The following is a 23751-nucleotide window of genomic DNA, read 5'->3' as shown; positions in this document are numbered from 1 at the left end:
TTCCTTCATTTTTTAACTTTTTTCAGAATTTTTTTTTTTCCGAAAATATGCGGAAAAATACGGAGATCATGATTCTGAAAAAAATTTCCAAAAATTTTTGTAAATTTTGTTTTTAAGAATTTTTTTTTCTTCTAAATATGCGGAAAAATACGGACATTATGATTCGGACAAAAATTTCAAAACATTTCTGTAGTTATGGATAAGGCTTTAGGGTTGGGATTAGGGTTTTAGGGTTATGGTTAGGGTTAGGGTTTGGGTTAGTGTTGGGGGAAAAAGTCAAAATTGAAGAATTTGGTGGGGAAAGGGAGTGGGGGAATTTAACAATGCCGATTTTCGGCAATTTTCCGGAACCTCCACATACGAAAACGAGGGGTTTTGGCAAAAGAATTTTTTAAAATTAAGTCTATTATTACTTTGAGAAGAAAGCATTTCCATCCTAATTGTTGAGCACTCGGAACAAGACTCGGCTTTAGGTTACAATTTCTGATTGAGCAGATGTTAAGATGGTCAAATGTGATGAAAGTGTTCTTTTGTTTTTCGGACTTCATACCTATGAAACCAAAATTTCAACAATTTGGGCAGTGTAGGTATGTGTGTGTGTGTCTGTTTTGGTTTTTCAAACCTGATTTTAAATTCTTTCTATGAAAACTCGGTTTTCCTAATCGTATACTCTCTCACGAATCTGTTGCCTCATAACTTCCAGGAATGAAATTTTCTACAAATACTCCTCAAATGGTGTAGATTCCGATTATATTACAATTTGTGGTGGAATTTTTTTTTCCGAGAGTGGAGTGAGAAGTTTCGGAAAATTCACTTTAATCAGCTTTCTTCACTCATAACTTTCAGAAAAATGGGCAATTTTTTTGCAATGCCAATTTTTGGCAATTTTGCGGGACCTCCGTATCCGAAAACGGGGGGTTTGGGCACTCAACCTGCTAACATAGCACCCTAATATTTTAAAAAGATTACCTTACAATCTTGCATATGTGTATGTGTTTGTCGTCATGTGTCTTCCCACTGACACCACTTGGGTAATAGTTACGTTTGTTTATATTCAGCAACTCAGTAGTTCAACATGCAAAGACCAGTGAAACACCTTACCTGAAAAACAAGGCAGGGCATCCAGCCATTATCTCAAGAGATCTTGTCCAATCTATGGAAAAGTAGACGTAACAATGACCATCAAGGATTGATTTGAAAATTTTATCCTTACAACCCCTATAAAGAAACCATATCTCTATAGAATATGGAATTTGAAATTTCTATAGAATCAAGAATTCATATCGAAAATGTGATATCTTGCTCTCGGAAACCAAATTATTTCTTCCAGATCATCCTTCATGGACGCCCACAAATGTGGTTTGATTACTTATAATGCAGAAAACAGTCTTTCAGCACTGATTTGGGTGGATGGCATTGCTATTACACCTCAAACTACATCACTAAAAACCTTTGTTTAAGAAGGGATGACTTCTATTGTTATTTTGATGAGCAGTCATACTTTTCCTCTGCCATTAATCAGCGGGTTTTTTTTTTAAATATCTAGCGGAAATTCTTTAAATAAAAAATCAAGCAGTTGTTTTCTGGGTTTAAATAATGTTGCTTTAAGTTTTTCTTTTTGTCAAAATATTCTTTAAAGTTTCATGCTTCACTTGACGCATTATGTTTTAAAGCATATTTAGACACAAGACATCCTCGACTACATCCATTTAAGAGCCACCTAACTTATTGACACGATTCAGTCTCTGGTCAACAGGCATGCTGTCTGCTTTGTCAACTGCTATTATAATGGCTTCTGTTCCTTAGATCTAGCTAGACTCATACTGCCTCCACTCAGGCATTCCCGTCTTTTAGTGAGTGAGTCCTCATTTAGTCTTGCCCTAATCAGTACATCCAGTCCTTCCTTTCAAGAGTGTCTTACCTTCCGGAATCCACCACCGCCATCTCTGCTCATACCTTCCCTACAGGTGTTGGTTTACAAATGTTCGGGAGGAATACTAATGACATCGGTCAAGCCAATTTAGGAAAGCCTGCATAAGCTGTGCACCTCCACTTCTTCAGACCGGTCAGTTTAAAAAGGAATAAATACTGAGATTGGAAGGCACAAAGAAAATTATGGTGTCTAGTATTAAAATATTAGCCATTAACTGAATTATGCATTGTCATTTTTACAAAGTGGAATTCGTTTAGTTTTGATATTCAAAATTACAATGTATAAAACGTTCCTGATACGTGTGAGTGTTTTAATCAACACTAATAAGACTAAAATGAAAGCGGATGCTTCAGATTAGAAAAAACATACTTGAATATATGACCCTTTTAAAATGAAAATTGTTTCAACACCGGCATAAGTATCGAAAACCATGAATATATAGAAAATTTATATGAAATATAAGGTTATTAGCTCTGATACTTCTACTATTAGTAATTGTTAAGTATTGTTACTTTATAGTATTTTTTACGTAATGTATCTACTTTCGCCCCCTTTTCGTAAATCCATCCATCTATTTTGAATTTCGATTTCAAAATAATCCTTTGCAATTGTTCGTTAACATTAAATGTTACAAAATCATGTAAATATAGTCTATGTAAACGCGTCGGTTTTTTTTTTCGGTTTTTTTTTTTCGGTTTTTTTTTTAAAGCATAGGACAAGGGAGGCTACTCTTAAGAGCAGCACTAAACAAAATGTTATCTTTTACTCGACTTTTCTGTGAGAGAGGTTTTTATTTTGGCGCCGCACAACTGAGCTAGTAGCTTGCTGTTCATTGGGTACTCTGCTAACAAGTTATTTTTTTGCCTCTTACATTATTGGCCGACAGCTAACTGTGGAGTGAAATATGACAAATTCTGAACTCAAAACAATATCCTTTCTCAAAGGACCATATAATAATATATATACAATAATACTGAAAGACCTTTTGTAATAGAAGCATCCAGTTTCCTTTTCTCTCTCCTATATAGTTTTTTTCTGTTTTTACTCTTTTTTGTGCATTGCCTCTTCCTTCTAGCCAGGAGGAAGGGACAATGCTCATAAACTACACAGGTCCTCAGAGAATGATTCAACTGATATTCAAATTGACAATATGTAAGCTGGTGTTCACATGAAAAGGGAATTCCAGAGGGAATTGAGAAACAGTGGGGCCAATGTGTCAGGTGGCAGTGGTATGCAATTAGCTGGTTCAGAGAAGCTGAGACCATGAAGGGAGCAACAGAGGCTAGAGACTGTAATGTGTTGGTGAGTAAATCTTTGCCAATCAGCCAGATGGCCTTCTTTTGGATGCAATCACGTTGTATTAAAGGAAGGGGATGAAGAATGGTATAATCTACACTGGAGATTCTCAACCACTTTTTACTTATGAACCCCTTTGATTGCTATTTTATTCTGGTGGACCCCCACAACCATTCAATGTTTAAAAACTAGTTTTATAGAAACATGTTTCAAAATTCCTATTTTGTTTTTCACACATTAACTTGTTGAAATATGTAAAATGTTAGAGAAAGAAACCTGGCTGTTTCTTGCAATACATACCAATATATACATCAAAATCAAAATTTTTTCAGGGCCCTTAAAAATCTATTGTGGATCCCCAATTTACTGTTTTGTTGTGTGGACCTCAAAAAATCTTATATGGACCCTGTTTGAGAACCACTGATCTACACAGAAGTAGACATTGATAGTGAAAAATTTTTTTACTGTACATGACTTAAAGGAGTCTATGAGCCACAAACAAACCATGAGTGCACACAGTAGTTGATGGAGTGTTGGTTATATAGTGGTCCATCCAAATATGGTATCATCTGACAAGAAGCCTCCAATCTAAAATAGATGAATCCCACAGGCAGACAGCTTAACTAGGAGAATCAACATTGGTATCATTTTGTATTTCAACAAAACATTAATGTTTGTTTATTTTTCATTTATTAGTTAGCACTTTTGACTTTTGCTATGATGAGCTCTAGACTTCAAACCATTCTTGCAGGTTTGAACATTTTTATGAATCTCTGATAGATTCTGCAATGATTTTATAATCTCACACACAATAAAAATTCCTGACTCCTGTGTTACCTCAAAATACAGGTCTGAGAACAGACCTCTGGTGAACAGCTTCCTTTAGATTATTAAGATACCTTGTTAAGGTGACACGTAAAAAATACTATCCGAACATGATCGGTGCCAGGCCCGCCTGACTGGCTCCTGTGCCGGTGGTATGTAAAAAGCACCCACTTACACTCTCAGAATGGTTGGCGTTAGGAAGGGCATCCAGCTGTAGAAACTTTGCCAGATCAGATTGGAACCTGGTGCAGCCGCTGGCTCTCCAGACTTCAGTCAAACCGTCCAACCCATGCCAGCATGGAAAACGGACGTTAAACGATGATGATGAAATCTCAGGTTAGTTTCAGCAGAGTCATGCAACAATTATGCTGAAACTAATACATATAGCTGATCTTTCTTTCAGTTCCACTCAGACCTAACAGGGCTGGCTTTCATTATACTACTCATACTTTTCAGGCCTTGTGCTTATAATAGAAAGGATTATATTTCTCATAATGACATTTCCATGCACAAATCTATATTGTGTTGTCTGACTTTTTGTCGCATTGTACAAACTTCAGTTTAATAATCTCTTCTGGTGTGACCTCAAATGTATTTGTTGCAGATATGAAGCAGTTTATTGAACTGGTTTCAATGACAAATTTGATGGTTTGTTACTTTAAAGATTGCATCTTAGAATTTATCAAAAGGAAAAAAATATAGATTGGTACAATAACCCTCAGGTAACAAGTATGAATTATTAATCCAACAAAAACAGCAACAAGACATTTTGTCCTCAATCTTCATGCAACCATTTAGTTATAAAGTTGGTTATAATTTTCATTAGTAAAAATGTTCCAGATTTTATTTGACAAATTAAATTGCAAGATGTTGCAAACATTTAAATAAAATACAAGCAAATTCCGACAATGGATTATTTTGTTTATTTTACCAAAGTAAACTTTTCAATAATGTAAAAAATGTAATATATTTATGCCATGTTTCCTTCAATGAAATGATCCAGTTACAGAATGTTTGCTAAATTAACCATAACAATTTTTACATGCATATCATCACTGGTTTCGATACAAATAAAAAAAAAAAAAATTATATTTTTTTATCCACAGTTCAACATACAAACTATGGAATACACTATATATTAATCTATTTATCAGTTGCTAGGCACCAGTGGATTGCTGAAAAAAAAATCCAGACAAAGCCATTGTTAACAATAATAGCACACAATTAAAAATCTTTAATAAATTAAAATATTAAAATTTCAATATGAGAGCTAACTTTTGTATGCTGTGAAACTAAATATCCAGATATAATTCCAAACCAAAGGCTGATCACATAAGTAATATATTTGTTATTCACTTTTAAAAATCTTAAATTACAATCATTGGAAACAATGCTTGGAAAATAAAAGATAAAAGCAGAGTAAATTGAAAGTTAAAAGAATCCAGAGGCTTTAGACTGAAATATTTCATAACTCTTCATACTATTTAAGACCAACCTTCCAACGAATTTAAATGAGGAACTGTTGATAAAGCTGAAATTATAAATAAAATAATAGCACTCCATTGTGTAGCCACATACATTATCTAGCTTTTACCACTTTGAAAATATTATTGTTCAATTTTTAACGCTGATCATTATCTGTTTGACATGTCTGTCATCTGGTGACACAAATGCTAAAGTGACCTAATTGAGTAGAAGAAAAATATATAGCTCTTGTTTCTCCTTAAAAGAGGTGTTCAGACAGTTTAAATGTTTTGAAAGAAACCATGTTAAGATGATGAAAAAAATCTTTCGTCATTTTAATCTCTAATTGTAAGGAAAAGTTGCAATCTCTTGATATTATATTTTTCTCAGATCATTAATTTATTAGCAGAAAAAGTTCAAGGTGAAAGAAAAAGTAGAAAAAGGTTTCTTAACTGAACTCATTTGGAAGAGAAAAAAACAAAACTGGATATTACTTGGAACTTCCAATTAAAATGAGATGAATTGAGATCATTGATAACTATTTGATATATGACTTTATAACATTCTTTTCTGAATCCTTTGCCAATTAAACAAGTTCAAGTCGTGTCCAGGCCTTTGGCTTGAATTAACGACACAACATAAGGAATCCCAGAAGTTTCTAAATCACTGTTACAGTCTCGTTCAAGTTCAATTTTGATAGGATAAGAGTCTTTGGCACTTTTAGTGTGAGGACTGAAATCTTCAGTATTTGAGTGAGATAAATTAGATAAAGAGTCTTCAGGTAGTTCTGAAGATTTTAGACGCTTTGGAGGTGGAGGACTTTTTGGGTCTTCATTATCACAGTAAGAATGTGGTTGCCAAGGTTCTGATAAATCATCGTGGACAACAATATGTGTGTCTGAGTGTCTTGAAGGAAAAGAAGATAAGAAATCTTTTTTACTGCACCTTTTTTTCAAGGGACTTGATGGTTCTTGTTTTAATCCTACAGAATCATTGGCATAGCTTGAAACTGAAGAGTCTTTATCAGCTGAATAAAGGATCACCGGAGGAACTGATTGTTTTGTTTGGAATTGTATTTGATTTGTCATTGATTCTGTAGCTAAGTTCTGTAACTGTTGCACTGGTTTCGAGATTGATGGAGTAATATCACTATTGGGTAGACCCACGAAAGATACACCAGTTGATAAAGATGGGCCATCAGTTTTAGGCATTGTATCCATTGTATTAACAATCTCTGTTGAAATGGCATCCCTTATAATGCCTGGAGATTCAGTTGATTGAGAGATTAAGGCCTTAGTTGTGACAGGATTGTCAATAGAACTCAAAACCTGCTTCCGATAAAGTTTACACATATCTAATAGATCACTTAAACCAAGGATTTTCGCAATATGCTCCATATCCTCTAATACCTCCTCATTAAGGGAGACAACACCTTCGTACATATATTTAGCAAATGCCCATAAAGCATCACCACCAATATCCTGAGAAAATGTCAACTGGAAACAACCCGATGTTACGGTGGCATTTGGCAATGTTAAAAGTTGTGGGCTAAGAGCAATCAACACAACTTTGTGAACCTAGAAAAGAAAGAACACATATTTATAGAAAAACAATAAAAGCAGAATATTTCAAAGAATCACATTAAAAGCCTAACTGAACCCCCCCCCCTCCAAAAAAAATCATTTAAAAATATATTTTGTGTACAGAGACATAACACATTTCTTTCATTGGAAACATTAACACATTATTGACTTAGGAAATTAGGAAACTATTTTAGAATTAAGGAAGAAAAGAGGAGATGAATAATCCTTTGTATTCCAATAAATAATGCATGATCATGAATAATCACAATATTACATGTCTTCAGATACTTGCTCTTAATTTACATAGGCTAGAAACATAGGACTTTATATACTTCTAATACAAGGTATGTTGAGAATCTGTCTCACAAAAAATAATAAAAATTATGTATTTATGTATGTACGTATGTGCATGCATGTTACATACACATGTATATGTGTGTAAACTTGTGTCTTCATATGTGTGTAAACTTGTGTCTTCATGTCATGACGTTGCGTGATTGCTGTAATTGAATGTCCTTTATTTTCAATATTCTGTGGAAACATGTCTGGCTGTGGTGAAATATTACCAAGCTTAGAAACAGGTAAGGGTTGGCAGCAAGAAGGATATCTGGCCATAGAAAATCTACCTCAATAAACTCTGTCTGACCCATGAAAGCATGGAAAAGTGGACATTAAAACAATGATAATATATACACATACATAGTTGTCTCTTTGTTTACATGGTTTAGTTTTAGTTACCTTTCTTTTTCTTTTTTTCTTAACCAGTCAAAGAGCCCATGGGATTTCAGATATCATAAACACTATTCATAATTTCAAACAAATCCGTTGTTGATTACACTGAAAACAATTCACTGGCTTGTTTGGCAAATGCAAGTGATTTAAAATAATAATATTATTATCAATTTCAATTTTTAAATTTTGATTGCTTTCATTACATTTAATTTTTCTTTTACCCACTTCACATTGTGGACTCCAATGTTACAAAGTATCAATATGATATATTATCATCATCTTTTAACATCTGTTTTCTTTGCTGGCAATGGGTTGGATGGTTTAACAGTTGCTAGCCAGCTGAAGAGCTGCCCAAGCTCCATGTCTGTTGTGGTATGGTTTCTACAGCTGGATGCCCTTTCTAATGCCAACCATTTCACAGAGTGTACTGGGTGCTTTTACATGGTACTGGCATAGGTGCTTTTTATGTGGCACCAGCACCCATGAGCCCGCAAGATTAGGATCACTCAGCTGAAAAGGGATGCAGAGGTCATGCCTGTATGCAAGGACAACCACAATTTTACTTAGCTTGATGTGTTTTCTCAAGCACAGCAAATCACCAGAAGTCTCAGTTCCCTGTCGTCCCTCAGTGAGGCACAAGGTTTGAAGATCCTTTTTCACCACTTTATCCCATGTCTTCCTGGGTCTACCCCTTCACAATAAGAGATCAGCATTTCTTGATGCATCTACCTGCATTTATAAGCATTACATGACCATACCAATGCAGTCTTCTCTCTTGGACACTACATGTGATGCCTTGTATACCCAGTTTTTCTCTCAAATCACTTATACTCAGTCGTATATGCACACTGACATTACCCATCTGGCTTCATTTCTTTCATGCCTTCACATGTCCTCAATAGTCACAGCTCATGTCTCACAGCCACGTAGCATAAATGTTCATACACAGGCATCATACAATCTGCCTTTTACTCTGAGAGAGAGACCCTTCATTACTAACAGAGGTAGCAGATCTCTGAACTTTACCCAGCGCATTCTTATTCTAGCAGCTATATTTTCAGAACAACCTCACCTAAGTAACGGAAACTGTCAACTACTTCTAAGGATCACCTCCTGACATTTGAAGGAGTCTATTTTTTTTAACATTCCTAGTGTTTAGTGTACTTGCACATCAGCCACATGTAAAGACTACTTTCTCTGTTAATTTCCCAGTGATATCACTGCACCTCTTATGCGTCCATAACTTGTATTGAGTACACCATTTGGAGTTTCTTCCAACAGCATTTCTACATATCAAGCAGGGCCTTCACCCTGAAAGGATCTGTCATTTGTCTCATATTTATTATCTCATATTAATAATGAAGAAGACTGTCAGTGGGACCATAAAGTTAATCCCTAATTTAGCAGGGAAACTTGGCTTTAAAATACTTATTGTTATGTGCTATAATGTCTGTACTCATGATTTGGATTAGCAGCTGATCTTAACATACTAAAGGGAAATACTTAAATAATAAAAAAAAAAACAAGTGTGCATGAATAGATACAGAGTTAGATAATCATGATTTAACATTTAATACTTACCATAATTTTCATTGTTCCATTTCCAATGGAAGCATCACAGAGTTTACCTTTTTTCCAAAGATTGGCCATATTGGAGAGCATGTGGCCTTGATGTTTGTGCACAACATATGAATGAGTAGGGTTTTCAACTGTTTTCATAAAAGTTGTTGGCGTATTCTGCTCACTGTATATAAAGAGAAATGAAATATAATACGATGGATATTGGATATAAATTGATAAAAACATTAAAAATAAACTAAAATATTGCAATTCAATTGTCAACATTTTAGTAGTCACAAATATTTGCACCAAACATAGCTGAAGGGTAGTAACTGTTACCCTCACCCAGCTTATTTTGTAGTCAGGTCTCATTTTTACAATAACTACCACAAAATGCTCAAAATAAAAATGAAGAGGCTTAAAACATGAAGTAAAACTCAATTGCAACATTATTCATCTATCCAGCTTTAGAAACAATTCAGATGAGATGAGTGCTAAGCCACTTATTTGAAAATCATCACACCAAAGACAATTATATCATACATTATTCTGCTACATTCTACCAAACTTTATCAGCCCAGAGCAGAACAACATCTTTCATACCTTTTTCTGGTGTATAGGTCACAGAGAAATAAATAAACATAATATAATGTGTAAAGCAATACCATGTTCAAACAAATGTTAAAGTTACAGAACATTAATGAAATGTATTCACAGAAATCTCTTCCTCTCTCATATGTGTGTGTTATAAAAACAGAAACTGACTCTCCAGTGCTAGACAAAACAAACATACTAAAAGAATTTAAGTAATATTTCATCTCATTTCTTTAAGAAAATTCAAAGACTTTTATATAAAGAAACTATCACTTCTATGTTTTCTTTTACTTATATACACACACACACATATGTATAACTGTAAATGTTGTGTCGATGCCCCCCGGCGAAGAAGTAGGATCTCCCAAGACATATAAATAGAGGTAGTCTGGCCATGGTAGGAGTGTTGAGTAGAAGTCGAGTAGCAGTTGTGTAGTGGTTGAGTAGAGATCATCCAAAGGTGCTAGATAGCAGTAGCTTGAGACATAACAGTAAATATAGATGTGTGTGTGCATGCACATATATAAGCACATAATACATGAATAGTGAAATTTACATTTAATATAAAATTCTGTCAACAATATTTTACAACATAATGCTACCATAAATCAAAAGCTTGCTCCAATAGCAAGTAAAAATAGGGGGAAATAGATAAAGTAAGAGCTTAGGATTCCAGACAGAAACACTGCATTCACTTTTATAGATAGAATATGTATAGATTCGCAGTGACCATACTGCTCATGATGTATGAAATAAAATGCTTTGATTTCACTTTTAAATGTTATGTCAACAGAAGTAAAACATGGTTGCATATTTCTGCGAATGCTATGTAACAGTAACTGATTACTTAAGTATCATTTATAATTATCTTATGCAACTGTTTCAATTTTGAAAATGAGAAATACATGGACATGAAAGATCTTGCAAGTGAATAAAAAAAATACGATAAACAAATGTTATATAAGTAAACTACAGAAGAAAATTATTGAATAATCTAATAAACATACTGTCAAACCTGTCTCAATAACTTAGATCAGCTTTAAAATTGTTCACTACCATTTGTTGCTGAGCCTACAAGAAATGACAGTGAAATCTCTCACATCTTAAAAAGAGGAAAGACACAGGTCAATGTAGATTTAGATACATTATGCCTGAATAAAAATAGGTTGATCATAGATGGAACAGCTTTGAATAGATATCTACTCATTCAGGGTTAATCTGGGGTTAAAACAACATTTATTCACCTTTCTGAATGGACCCTGCATTTCAATCAACACAAAGTTTATTGCAATCTGTCTATAATAATCTTATCACAAATTCAATAAACAAAAAGTTATTTAACTCAACAAAACAACTTCAGACACTTAACATTACCCTGAATCTAGATTTATTAATTCCAGTAATTAAGGCATACAAATGCCAGGACCTGACATTTAATTAGTTTTGTCTAGACTATCCAGTAGCTGTATAATTGCCTAAATGAGATGATGATGATGATCATCATCATCGTTTAACGTGCGCTTTCCATGCTAGCATGGGTTGGACGACTTGACTGAGGACTGGTGAAACCGGATGGCAACACCAGGCTCCAATCTAAATTTGGCAGAGTTTCTACAGCTGGATGCCCTTCCTAACGCCAACCACTCAGAGAGTGTAGTAGGTGCTTTTACGTGTCTCCTGCACGAAGGCCAGTCAGGCGATACTGGCAATGGCCACGCTCAAAATGGTGTCTTTTATGTGCCACCCGCACAAGCCAGTCCAGGGGCACTGGCAACGATCTCGCTCGAAAATCCTACGGAAGCCAGTCAGGCGGTACTGGCAATGGCCATGCTCAAAATGGTGCATCTTATGTGCCACCCGCACAAGAGCCAGTCCCGGGGCACTGGCAACGATCTTACTTGGCTTGCCGGGTCTTCTCACGCACAGCACAATGATGATAATGTAACTAATGCTTGCAAAGAATAAACTAGCCGCATCCTAATTTAGTTATTGTAACAACTAAAAAGATTACACCCATTCCAAATAACAGTTTTAGAACATACATAGACTTTTAAGGGCACAACTAAGTTTTACTTTCATGACCATCATTCTGAAGGTATTTCAGCTGAAACCAACCCATCTCTTTTTCCAGTAGATAATACAATCCATGATTGTATTATCCAGGGTAACCCACTTTTAAAGACAATAGGATGTAGTTTGGAAGAAATTAGGCTGTTACCAGGTCAAGTAATCATAGAGTAGTCATGGGTAAACTGCAGCCTACAGGACTTTCTGAATGGCACACCTAAATGAAAAATTGCCTTCAGTCTTTTTAGTAGTGTGACCCACCTGATGATGAACATCTCATGCAGTCTGCTTCTCAAAATAGGTTGCCCATACCTGACAGAAAATTCCTTAAAATAGAATGGCAATCACATTGCAAGACACAATGATACATAAACATAGATAATTCATTCCATACATTCATCCCACAAAGATGCATAAAAATATAAAATCCAAATTACCCAAGTGACATAGTCAGCCTGATAAAAAACCAGGAACAACCACCTTAAACAAAACACTAATACCATACATAACAGAATTAAATTTCATTGAGAAACTAAATAGAAAATGAACCAGAGAAAAGAAAGCTGTTAAAAATATGTATCTATGATAAATCACAAAACAAGCAGTAAAACAGGACACAAATTAGCAAAATCTGTAAGTTACACAATATCACATCATAACAGCTTTAAGTTACGTATGCATACCCCCAACAAGCAAGCTTGCTTATCAAACACTTTAGAAAAAAAAACAAAAATAATCATTACCATCATCATCATTTAACGTCCGCTTTCTATGCTAGCATGGGTTGGATGGTTTGACTGAGGACTGGTGAGCCAGAAGGCTGCACCAGGTTCAATCTGATCTGGCAAAGTTTCTACAGCTAGATGCCCTTCCTTACGCCAATAATGGTTTCAAATTTTGCTCCCGAGAGCAGCAATTTGGGGGAAGGGGATGAGCTGATTACATTGACCCCAGTGTTCAACTGGTACTTATTCTATCGACCTCGAAAGGATGAAAGGTAAAGTCGATCTTGGCAGAATTTGAATTCAGAACGTAGTGACGGGCAAAATACTGCTAAGCATTTCGTCCAGTGCGCTAACGATTCTACCAGCTTGCTGCCTTAATAATAATAGTAATAACTAAAAGTTATACAAAGACAGAAATAGAAAATACACAATAAACTCAAAAACCTCAGGACCCAACAAAATCCCATGCATACACCAGAGATACCAAGAGCTTGAAGAACACACTGCACTCAACTTATATCATGAATGAACAGAAAAGCTTCTGTAAGGTCATGCATCTTGCTATATCTCCCTCATAAAATAGTATACCATCATAAACAAAATGGATACATTGGATAAAGTAGTTCTAGATACATTATATCTACAGACATGATGGGATAATCTTGTCTAGAACACCTTTGATAAGAAGTCTGCTTGATAGAGTGGGGTTCAAGCAAACAAAGCATCAAGTTCTCTTACTAACAATACTAAATTCAAAGAATGTGTTAACTGGGCAAATTTATATTAAAAATTCAACCAAAACCCCCCCCCAAAAAACAGCATTACAAGAACTCAACACTCTCTCATACATGCCTTCAAAATCCCTGAAAAGGACTTATGTTTGATATCACCAACTCACATATTCCTCTTTGAAACTTGCAAAAAGAATTCAGATAACTTCACTCAACCACAATAATTCACAAATCTTATTCAAGGAATACATGATGGCTTCTGCAATGAAAGAGTCCTTTCAGGCACTATATAACTTATCAATAGAAGCAAAGGATTTGACTTATTTCTTTATATTCACACATTAACAAACAATTCAATTCTATATGAGAAAAGAAACTTTTAAAATGCTGGCTCTAACATGAAACAAGAAACACTGGATTAATAGGAAACCTCTACACAATTCCTTGACCTGCTAGAAATAGTAGCCACATATCCAACAAATACTTTATCAGCTTAACAAACATGACACATTTGGATAATAGAGTCTTAGCTATACTATGTATGAAAAAAGGTGGGATAGTCATAGTTGGAATGCCTTCAACGATACATCTACCTGGTCAAAGCAGACCTAGGGTTAAACAACAATAAAAGATATACAAATAACAGACTGGACCAAGACTCCCACAGAACATCCTATACAACTAAAGGGTGACTATTTGGTTGTTTCAACCTGCTACAAAAGTAGCTTCCAGATACATTGGATAATGCAGTCTTAGATATGCAAAAGATGAGGCATTGCACTCTGTAAAGTGGTTGGTATTAGGAAGGGCATCCAGTCACAAAAACCTTGTCAAAGATGACATTGGAGACCAATGCAGCTCTCAGGCTAGTCAGATCCTGTCAAACCATCCAACCCATGCCAGCATGTTAAATAATGATGAATCATGGCTGCAATATGACATTGGAGACCATGAATCATGACTGCAAATGACATTGGAGACCAATACAGCTCTTAGGCTAGTCAGATCCTGTCAAACCATCCAATCCATGCCAGGTGTTAAATAATGATGATGAATCATGGCTGCAATACTTCCAGTCATACATGAGTATGTATGATCAAGGCTGACCTGAGGTGAAACAACATCAACAATCACATATGTCTGAGATCACTCTGTGGTCATCTTTTAGGCAGAGGTGAGGATATCTAGAGCAATAGGTCTTTATATTGCACCTAGTTGTTCAACCAATAAGCTAACTGAACAGCTACACAGTAATTTAGCCTGCTAGGTATAGTAGGTAGATTCCTGTCAGAGTATATTCTACTGTCTGAAAATGCATTAGTTGCAATGTCTTTGATTAAAGGTCTGTTGAACAACAAACTACACTCAATAACCTGCTTGAAAAGGATTAACCAAGTGAAGTGCTTTAAACATTAGCCTAGGTATTTGTAAGTTGGTGTTAAAATTGGACAGTAATTGCAGATTTCTATGAAGCACTAGTAACTGCATTATAACTGAGAGATCTGTTCAAATGTTTGAGCATGATGCAGAGTATACTCAGGAACTACGTATTAGTGTTTGTTTCTATATATTTTCACATTCATTTTAAGGCCTGTAAGATTACGGTCAGCTAAAGAAACCTGTTAAGATCAAAACATTTCTAGAGTTGTCACTGTATATACCAAAGATCAAAGTATAGGTGCAGGTGTAGCAGGTCTTGGGTTCAATCCCACTGTGTGGCACCTTATGGAAGTGTCTTCCACAATAACTCCAGACCGACCAAAACCTTGTGAGTGGATTTCATAAATGGAAACTGAACGAACCCTATTGCACATGTGTGTGCTTTTGTGTTTTTGTTTGTTCCCCACCACTGCTTGACAACTGGTGTTGGTTTATTTATGTTTCTATAACTTGACTGTTTGGCAAAAAGGGGTCAACAGAATAAGTAACAGGCTTAAAATAAGTACTGGGGTCGATTTGCTTGACTAAACCCTTCAAGGGAGTACCCCCAGCATGGCCATAGTCCAAAGACTGAAACAAGTACAAGATGATACAACAATTTTCAACAAATTTGGACTCCAGAGTTGTCTTCCTTGCTTTGACAATAATTATTATTATTCACACTAATGATTTTCTTCAGCGTAATTTTTAATTTTAATTGATGTAACATTTTTTTTAGGTTCACTACATTATGTTAATCCCTAGTTATGCTTTGTTTTTTCATACAGAAGACAACTCTGAGAAATTTTCCCATGTTATATTGTTGCTAGTATGCCAATTATGTATGTATAGAGATTTTGTTGAGAATTGTATGAGTGAAGTAACCTTGATCAGTGTGAGAGAGCTGTAATTCCTTTGCAACCTATTTAGTTTAGTCCTGAAGATATGCCTAAAGTGGCCAAGACAGCAGATTTTGGAAAGTTTCTCGTTACTAATGCATTATTAAGGACTATAAATGTTAACAGGTGAAAGATAAGCTTAAACAGACTGGACATGATTTGCATTCATTATATAATCATTGTTGTTTATCTGGGTCAATTCTGATCCAGCAGATCTGTGATTAAAAGCACTCCATTGTGACCATCACATCTTTTCCAGACATATGTATTTAGGGCTGTTTTATTTAAGTGCCTTTCTTAACTTTTTAAAAGATGGTAAAGTCCTAGGTATATGCCTAAAATCCATCCTTACATATGGCTACGTGGATTAAAAGCAAAAGAAGTACAAAGGGTTATCAATGATGTAGAGATATAGCGTCTAAGAGGTGAAGTATAAATCATCTTGAAAAATGAGAGACAAACAAGATACTTTGTATGTTTTTTAAAAGGAATGCAACAGAGTCATGTTTCAGATGGAAGACATACCTGACATTCTGCAAGTTTTTTGTGTGGTTTGTAAAAGCTAATTTTGTGAAAATCAGTTGAGCGTGTATATTCTGATGGAATATTGCAGTTACTTTTCTATAAGCTAATCATAGGAGAATTAGCATTGCCTAGGACATTTGCAGAGGTTTCTCAACTGGCAAGATTGAAGAACTGATTTAGTGGTCAATGAGGAAAGTCACTCAAACTACTTAACTAGTTGAGCACAGGTTCCAGAAAATATACGACTATGTGCCATGTGATAGGGCAGCTTCCCAATATGATACTCAAATTTTCAGTTTCCTATGGTATCTAGTGACAAGCCCACTGGAAAACCTTTTCAACATGTACACATGCAGTAATGAAGTAGTACTACACAATGGCAGATGCAGTTGGAAGTTGTACCTCAAGATATTGGTGCCATCCACAAACCTGAAGATCTGGACTTTGCAACAAAAACAACTACACTAAATGCACTCAGAGCTAGTGTACTTTTTATTAAGCCTATGACCCCAAAAATGTTTTAGCACAAGTCTGGTTGTTCTATTACAGAAGCTGACTTACTGTAATCAGGGCCTTTAATTATGCAACAGTTACAAACAATTCTGAGTGAACAAAACTACTAGAAGAAAAACGACCAGCGCTAGAAGAAAAACGACCATCTTTGGTTTCAAGATGAAATGTGTTCTTCCATCAGGATAATGCTCGGCCACAAACAGCAAGGATGACATTCCAAAGGATGGAGCAGTTTGAATGGGAAACAATCCCCCACCAACCATATTTGCTGGACATTGCTCCATCTGATTATCATTTATTCCACAGTTTTCAAAATCATTTGGATGGAAAAAATATGAACTCTGTAAACGAGGTTAGAACAGTACTGGAGGAGTATTTTTTGTCACAGACAAGTGAATTTTGGAAGAAGGGCCTTGCAAATCTACCAGATAGATGGAAGAGCATTGTAAAAAATGAAGGAGAGTATATTTTAGATTAAAAAAGAACTTTATCTTAATTTTGAAAAATAAAAGAAGCATAAAAAATCCACACACACACACATATATATATATACCTGGGTGAAAGTGTACATGACTTAGAGAGAGAAACAGTATAGGTAATAATGGAAGTGCAACAGAGTTTAACAGAGATCAAAGATAGACATATTTTAGAATTAGGGTTAGCTAATAAATAGTTATTAAAGGACATAAAATGTCTAACCAGTAACTACTACTTGCTTCGGAAAGACTAATTCAAATAGGGTAAAAATAGAATTGTGTGGAACACAGGAGGATGAAAAGATTGTAATAAAGGTTGAGAATAATAGTACACACACACACAAACAAAAATAGAAGTATAGTCACATATATAAACTATACTTTCCATGTGCTTTGGCAAGTGAGGAAACTACACAAGTGACAGTATTTCATTGTCATAGAAATGTGTGATGTCCTGCCCACTACAACTTAAGGTTCACATCCTCTCCATGGTCACTAACTTACAAGAAATTTGATGTTACTAGTCTAGAACTCCAGCAAAATGTTTTGAGCACACTTATACATATGCACACAAATAAACTTAAAAACAGACATATAAAATTATTCATGTATAAAATTATACATATATATAACCTTTAGGTTAAGAAATTTGCTTTTTAATCATGTCATTTTGAGTTCAACACTTTTAGGTTGGTGTCTTTTACCTCAGTCTTGGTTTACTGAATGTCTATTGAGTGATGTGGAGGCACAATGGCCCAGTGGTTAGGGTAGCAGACTCGCGGTTTTGATTCCCAGACCAGGTGTTGTGAGTGTTTATTGAGTAAAAACACCTAAATCTCCACGAGGTTCCAGCGGGGGGGGGGGGAGATCCTGCTGTACTCTTTCACCACAACTTTCTCTCACTCTTTCAACCTGTTTCTGTTGTACCTATATTTCAAAGGGCCAGCCTTGTCACACACTGTGTCACGTTGAATCTCCCCAAGAACTACGTGTCTGTGGAGTGCTCAGCCACTTACATGTTAGTTTCATGAGCAGACTGTTCCATTGATCGGATCAACTGGAACTCTTGTCGTCGTAACCAACGGAGTGCCACGATTGAGTGATATTTTGTAGATGGAAATTGTGTGAAACCTTATGCAAGAGACGACAAAGGACAGTGTTGATTGGTGATATGCAGTGTTGGAGAAGACCTATTCAGCAATGTAAGCTTGGCAAATTGAAATTCACAAGGATAATGGTAATGATACAGACTGAGAGGTATAACATATTTTATGTGTATCTGTTTGCATGGGTGTGTAGGTATATTTACTGCCTAGTTGACTATCACTGTTTCTTCTGTACTGTGACATTATTTCATTTCTCTGACACCCCTAGCCATTCATATGTATGGGACCCCTCCCACCATCCTTATCACCCAACCTCTTCTACCTAGTACACTTTCATTTTTCCCATCATCCTTATCTGCCTATTTGTATAGGCCCCCATACTCACCATTTGTTAACCCATCTTTAGGAGACCACACAACATTGGACCTATTATGTCCAGTAGACTTTACTCTAACCTTCATCTTTCCCTCTTCTTATTCACTCTGCCTGCCACCATACTCTTGTTTCTTTTCACCCACATATCCTTGCTCTCTCTCTCTCTCTCTCTCTCTCTCTCTCAAGCACATGGATCATCTTGCCACTGTTACTGCTCTATTCTCTTGCTCACAATACACTGATTGTACATACTTGCTTCAGAATACTGAGTACCCTTCTCACTTACCCTTCTTATGACTATTATCCATATCTGTTTACCTTATCCTTAATGCTTCCCACTCTACAAACAGGTTCATGAGCAAGAAACCATGGAGTCAAGAGGTTTCTTCAGTCATGTCATGGACATAGCTACCTCTGAAGCACTGATGCTTTGAAAAAAGTACTCAATACATTCTGAAAAGTAGTTGGGACAAGGAAGGGCATTTGGTCATAGAAACCAAGCTGAGAATGAAACCAACAAGTGAGATATAGTCTTCCAACCCATCTACAATAGCAGCACCCTCAAATGTACTAACTTAAACCATGCTGACCACCAATTCATACCAGCATGGTTGGTGTAGATATAAATATTTAAGCAGTGTATGATTAGAAAACCTAAGATAAATTTCAAGTAGACAAACTACATTTTTTAAGCTTTTTGCTGTGGTGAATATATTTTTTTATTCTTCAAGTACTCGGAATAATAAAGGAGATTATCCTGACATGTTCCACAGTTTGTTAACCACTCATTTGATGGGCAAGTACTCTATTATTCTTCTGCCCACAAAAAGAACTTACAGTAAATTGCTATTTAAATTAAACACAAATAGAATTTATATGTAAAGGCTAGACGAACTGTATTGTCAGCCGCACGTTGAAGTAATAGATATATACATACACAACCAAGTATATATCTGAGAAATTTGAGATAAATTTGAAGTAGTTTAACCACTGCTTTTGATGGCTTTTTTTGTTTTTGCTGTAGGACTTTTCAACAGATATTGATGAACATGATGATGACTGCTCTCTTTATACACAGAAAAATAAAGAACACATTGACAACTGATCAGACACTCAGTACCCCTTCTCTTTCACTTTTTAAAGGTAAATTTGGACAAGTTTGTCAAAATTTACCCTTTGTAGTGCACCTTCATTACATCTTGAGTGAATGAATACCATGGTATTAGCTGTCAGAAGTGAAAGTAGAACTGACAAGGAACGTTACTGCTAGTTTGAGTTGACTCTTTGGCTACTGACTAGCCGGAGCTATCTATCTGTCTGTCTATCTCACTATCTCTCTATATCTATCTATCTATCTATCACTCGTTCACCTGTGTCCGTAGAATTTATCAAATTAGAAAACGCAAATTTAATATAAAAATATATTTTCTGAAATTGCAAATTATTTAAAATATAAAAATATAATTTTCAACAGAGAGAATTTATCAAAATAGAAAACAAATGAAGTTTGAAGTTTAAAAATAATAGGATCGACCACTCACGACTAGCTAGCGCGGACGCGCGACTGCGCGTTCGGGACCACTCTGTGTGTTTTCAAACGCATGGATATAGGTGTCGAATTTGTTCCAATAACTTTCGAGTGATAGATAAATAGAGAGAGAGAGAGAGAGAGAGAGAGAGAGAGAGAGAGAAAGAGAGAGAGAGAGACAGACAGACAGATAGCTCGCTCCGGCCAGTCATGGTATTAGCTGTCAGTAGCCAAAGAATCAACTCAAACCAGCAGTAACGTTCCTTGTCAGATTTTTCTACTTTCACTTCTGACAGCTAATACCATGACAGTGCCGTAGTGAGTACTTATAGGGTACGAAGCAAACTAACTGTACCATCATAAAATGCATCCAGTCAAAACAACGGAGGGTCAAGAGGACATGCCAATGTCGTTAGTTCTGATGCCCCGAAAAACGCACACAATGCATTCTGTAAAGTGGTTGGTAACAAGAAGGGTAGGTACCCCACTCCTCCGGCCCAAAGTGAAACATACAAGCGAGAAGTGAACATTGAACCCCTTCTAAGAAAGCACCACCACACACGTACATATATATGTCAGTTGCAACAAAGTGTATTCAACTGTTAGAGTGAAAGTCACTAAACATTAGACACACACATGTATCTTTAAAGTATTTCTCAAGCGAAATAAGCGTGTGACAAGGCTGAATTACTAGTACATAAACACAAACACTACATTACACACACACACACACACACAGGACGGACCTCTGCAGTTTCCGACTACCAACCTCCACTCCATGACATTGGTCAACCCGAATCCATCGTAGAAAACACGTGCGATAATTTTGGTTTGACATACAAACATTATATGTGTGTGTGTGTTTATTGCATGTATGGTGTATGCGTGTGTGCATAATTAAAAGACTTGTTTTAAAATATAAGAATTGTTCTGTATAACAAAAATCTTGAGACTGGGGACGATCGTGTAAAAGTTATGCTTACGTGAAAGAGTTGGCGCAAGAATGCACATCTGTAATCATAAAGGAGGATGTCTCTGAACTTTGGTCGGCAACACGATTCTCTTCCTGAGTTTCAATTCTGCTAGAACTTTTTTCTTTCGATTCTCTCCCTCTTCCAAAATGTAAACTTTGTAAACACCGTAAGTTGTGTTTTGCCTCACTGGAACTTATTTGTTGTCTTCTGTTTGTAACTGGTTCTCTCCAATTGACAGATTTTTCGCTAGAATCTCCGGTTGTTGAAAGAGGCGGCCTCGTAGTGTTAGATTTTGGTAAACACGAAGTATTTAGAGATGATATTGCTGATGGAGTGAGGAGATTAATATTCTTTTTCTGCGATAAGGAAGCAGAATTATTTGAGAGTTGTTGAAATTCATTTCTGAAATTATTTACCCTTTTGTTAGACGTGATCTTAGAATTTAATCGAGCCTCTTCCAAGAAGGGTGCTGCTACTGCTGATGTACTTTGCTCTCCAGCAATGTTACTAAGAATAGATGCCATCTTCTTTCTCTGTGAAACAGATGTTGGCTGTCCGAATAACTGACTGATGGCACGAACATCTTTTCTGTTTATGCCACCCCACAGTAATTTCTCTATAGCCGTAGCTCTCAAACTGTGATTAGTGTAACGTTTGGACAGTCCTGCTTTGTGGCTTAGAGTAGGCATCATACCACCCAGAGGAGTTTTACCATACGGAATGCGATCGAACCAATACGGTTGACTAGAATCAACCAGTTTTTTAGGTTTTTGGAAAAGTCTATCAAAATCCTGATGCAGCTTAGAAATATACAACTCGTATGCCCTCACCGGACAGAGCACATCTCCTTTCAACGATGGTATTAGCCCTCCAGCTAATTCCTCATCATTTTCCCCGTTTCCATCCAGAGGTTCAGATTCATTTTGAACAATGCTCCGCTCTCCCTGAGCATCAGTCCGAATAACAAATGAAGTTATTTTCAATTCTGTCTGTCCATCTCTTCCCAGTCTGCACATGTAATATTGCAAAATAAACCAAACATACTCCAAAAGTTCCCGTGGAGTTGGATTCTGCATGTTTGCTTTAAAATATTCCTTTAAACGAGCCATGTCTTGCTCTTCGACAGGGGGGTAATGTCGTATCAGGCCTTTGCCCTCGGCTTTAATACGCTTCTCCATAAAAACAAAGGATTCGTTCGCTTCGACGAAAGCATCTCCTTTAATAATATCCAGATTGAGAGTTTCCTCAAAGTGTCGTTTGAGTGCATAACGAAGAGAACGGAAAGCTGTGAGCTGATAAAGTTCACATTTTTTTGTTCGCGCTCCAGCATATAATCGCTTCAATACCTGACATAATAATGACACATCTTGGGTCGCAGACTCCACATTATAACCAACTTCATTGCAAAAATCGGTGAATACTCGTACCCCCCATTGAGTACTATCTTTCGTTTTCTGACAGTGTTTATCTTCAGTAGTTTGTTTACTTGAATTATCGACAACAGTCAGATTACTACTAGGTTGGACCACCTTATGCCACTCAGTCGCCATCTTGTTGAGGCTTTGTCAGGTTGGCTAACGACAGTTAATACATATTCAATAAAATAGATTTTTTCTCATAGTGCAGAAAATTTCCCATAGTACAGGTTCAGAGGTATCTTTTTTTTCTATATATTTTTTTCCAGCAAAAGAATTACAAAGATACACAAACGCTGAATCGTTTTCAAAATATAATTTACAAAGATCTGTTACAGTTGAGGATAATTTGGATAGATAGATTTTCGACAGAAGTTACATAAATTGTTTAAGACTGGGTAGTAGTACGTGGTAGAAGTCGACCAGCCAATCTAATAATAGCTGATTATAAACCAGACCCGCTGCTGTCAGTTAGCTTGCTAGCTGGCTATCGGTCCTGCAAAACAAGCAATAATACAGCAATAGAAAGCAGTTCGCTCGACTTGTAACTGTTGTTCCTCTTAAAACAAAACAACTTAATGGAGGATAACAAATCTGATAGTGTATGTGCGCATGTTGTATATGTGTGTATCTCTCTCTATATATAAACACACACATACACGTTGTGCATATGCCAATATATTAATTCTGGCAATATCTGCAGTCTCTCTCTCTCTCTCTCTCAATCTATCTCTTCGGTAAACTACAGACAAGCTGAATAGAAATAAATCATTGTACATGAAAGATTATTTCATTATTTAAAAGAAATTATCAATTATTTTTGTCTAGTTCTTTTATATATATATATATATATATAAGAAAATAGGAGAGGGGTGGGAAAGGGTATCAAGTGAAACATTAAAAAATAAACTTAAAATTATCTGATGTATAAATATCAATTTCAGTAATTACAATGACTGTGATCTTAATGAAATAACTACTATATATATATATATATATATATATATATAT

General features: G+C 35.9%; 2 protein-coding genes across 4 annotated transcripts in view; both read right to left on the bottom strand.

The window, feature by feature from the left end:
- Positions 1-2239, bottom strand: part of LOC106873456 (actin-related protein 5) — a 45233-nt gene extending 42994 nt beyond the window's left edge. Inside the window, exon 1 of one of the 3 annotated variants that reach the window (XM_014920818.2) lies at positions 1922-2239. The gene's annotated coding sequence lies outside the window, so the exon portion shown is untranslated. Of the gene's footprint in view, positions 1-413; positions 905-969; positions 1102-1921 lie in introns of those variants that run through there. The other 2 variants (XM_014920819.2, XM_014920821.2) reach the window with 2 other exon arrangements.
- Positions 2240-4962: 2723 nt separating this feature from the next.
- On the bottom strand, positions 4963-23425 carry LOC106873459 (uncharacterized). The gene is made up of 3 exons (XM_014920827.2): positions 21335-23425; positions 9415-9577; positions 4963-7095 (listed from the first exon to the last, which is right to left on the bottom strand). The coding sequence occupies exons 1-3, from the start codon at positions 22873-22875 to the stop codon at positions 6115-6117; spliced, it is 2685 nt and encodes an 894-aa protein (XP_014776313.1). The 5' UTR covers positions 22876-23425; the 3' UTR covers positions 4963-6114.
- Positions 23426-23751: the final 326 nt, after the last annotated feature.

Source organism: Octopus bimaculoides, chromosome 2 (assembly GCF_001194135.2).
Source record: "Octopus bimaculoides isolate UCB-OBI-ISO-001 chromosome 2, ASM119413v2, whole genome shotgun sequence".
In the NCBI taxonomy this organism is placed as follows: Eukaryota; Metazoa; Mollusca; class Cephalopoda; order Octopoda; family Octopodidae; genus Octopus; species Octopus bimaculoides.
Note: the sequence above shows the minus strand (reverse complement) of the source record. Positions and strands in the feature narration are given on the sequence as shown.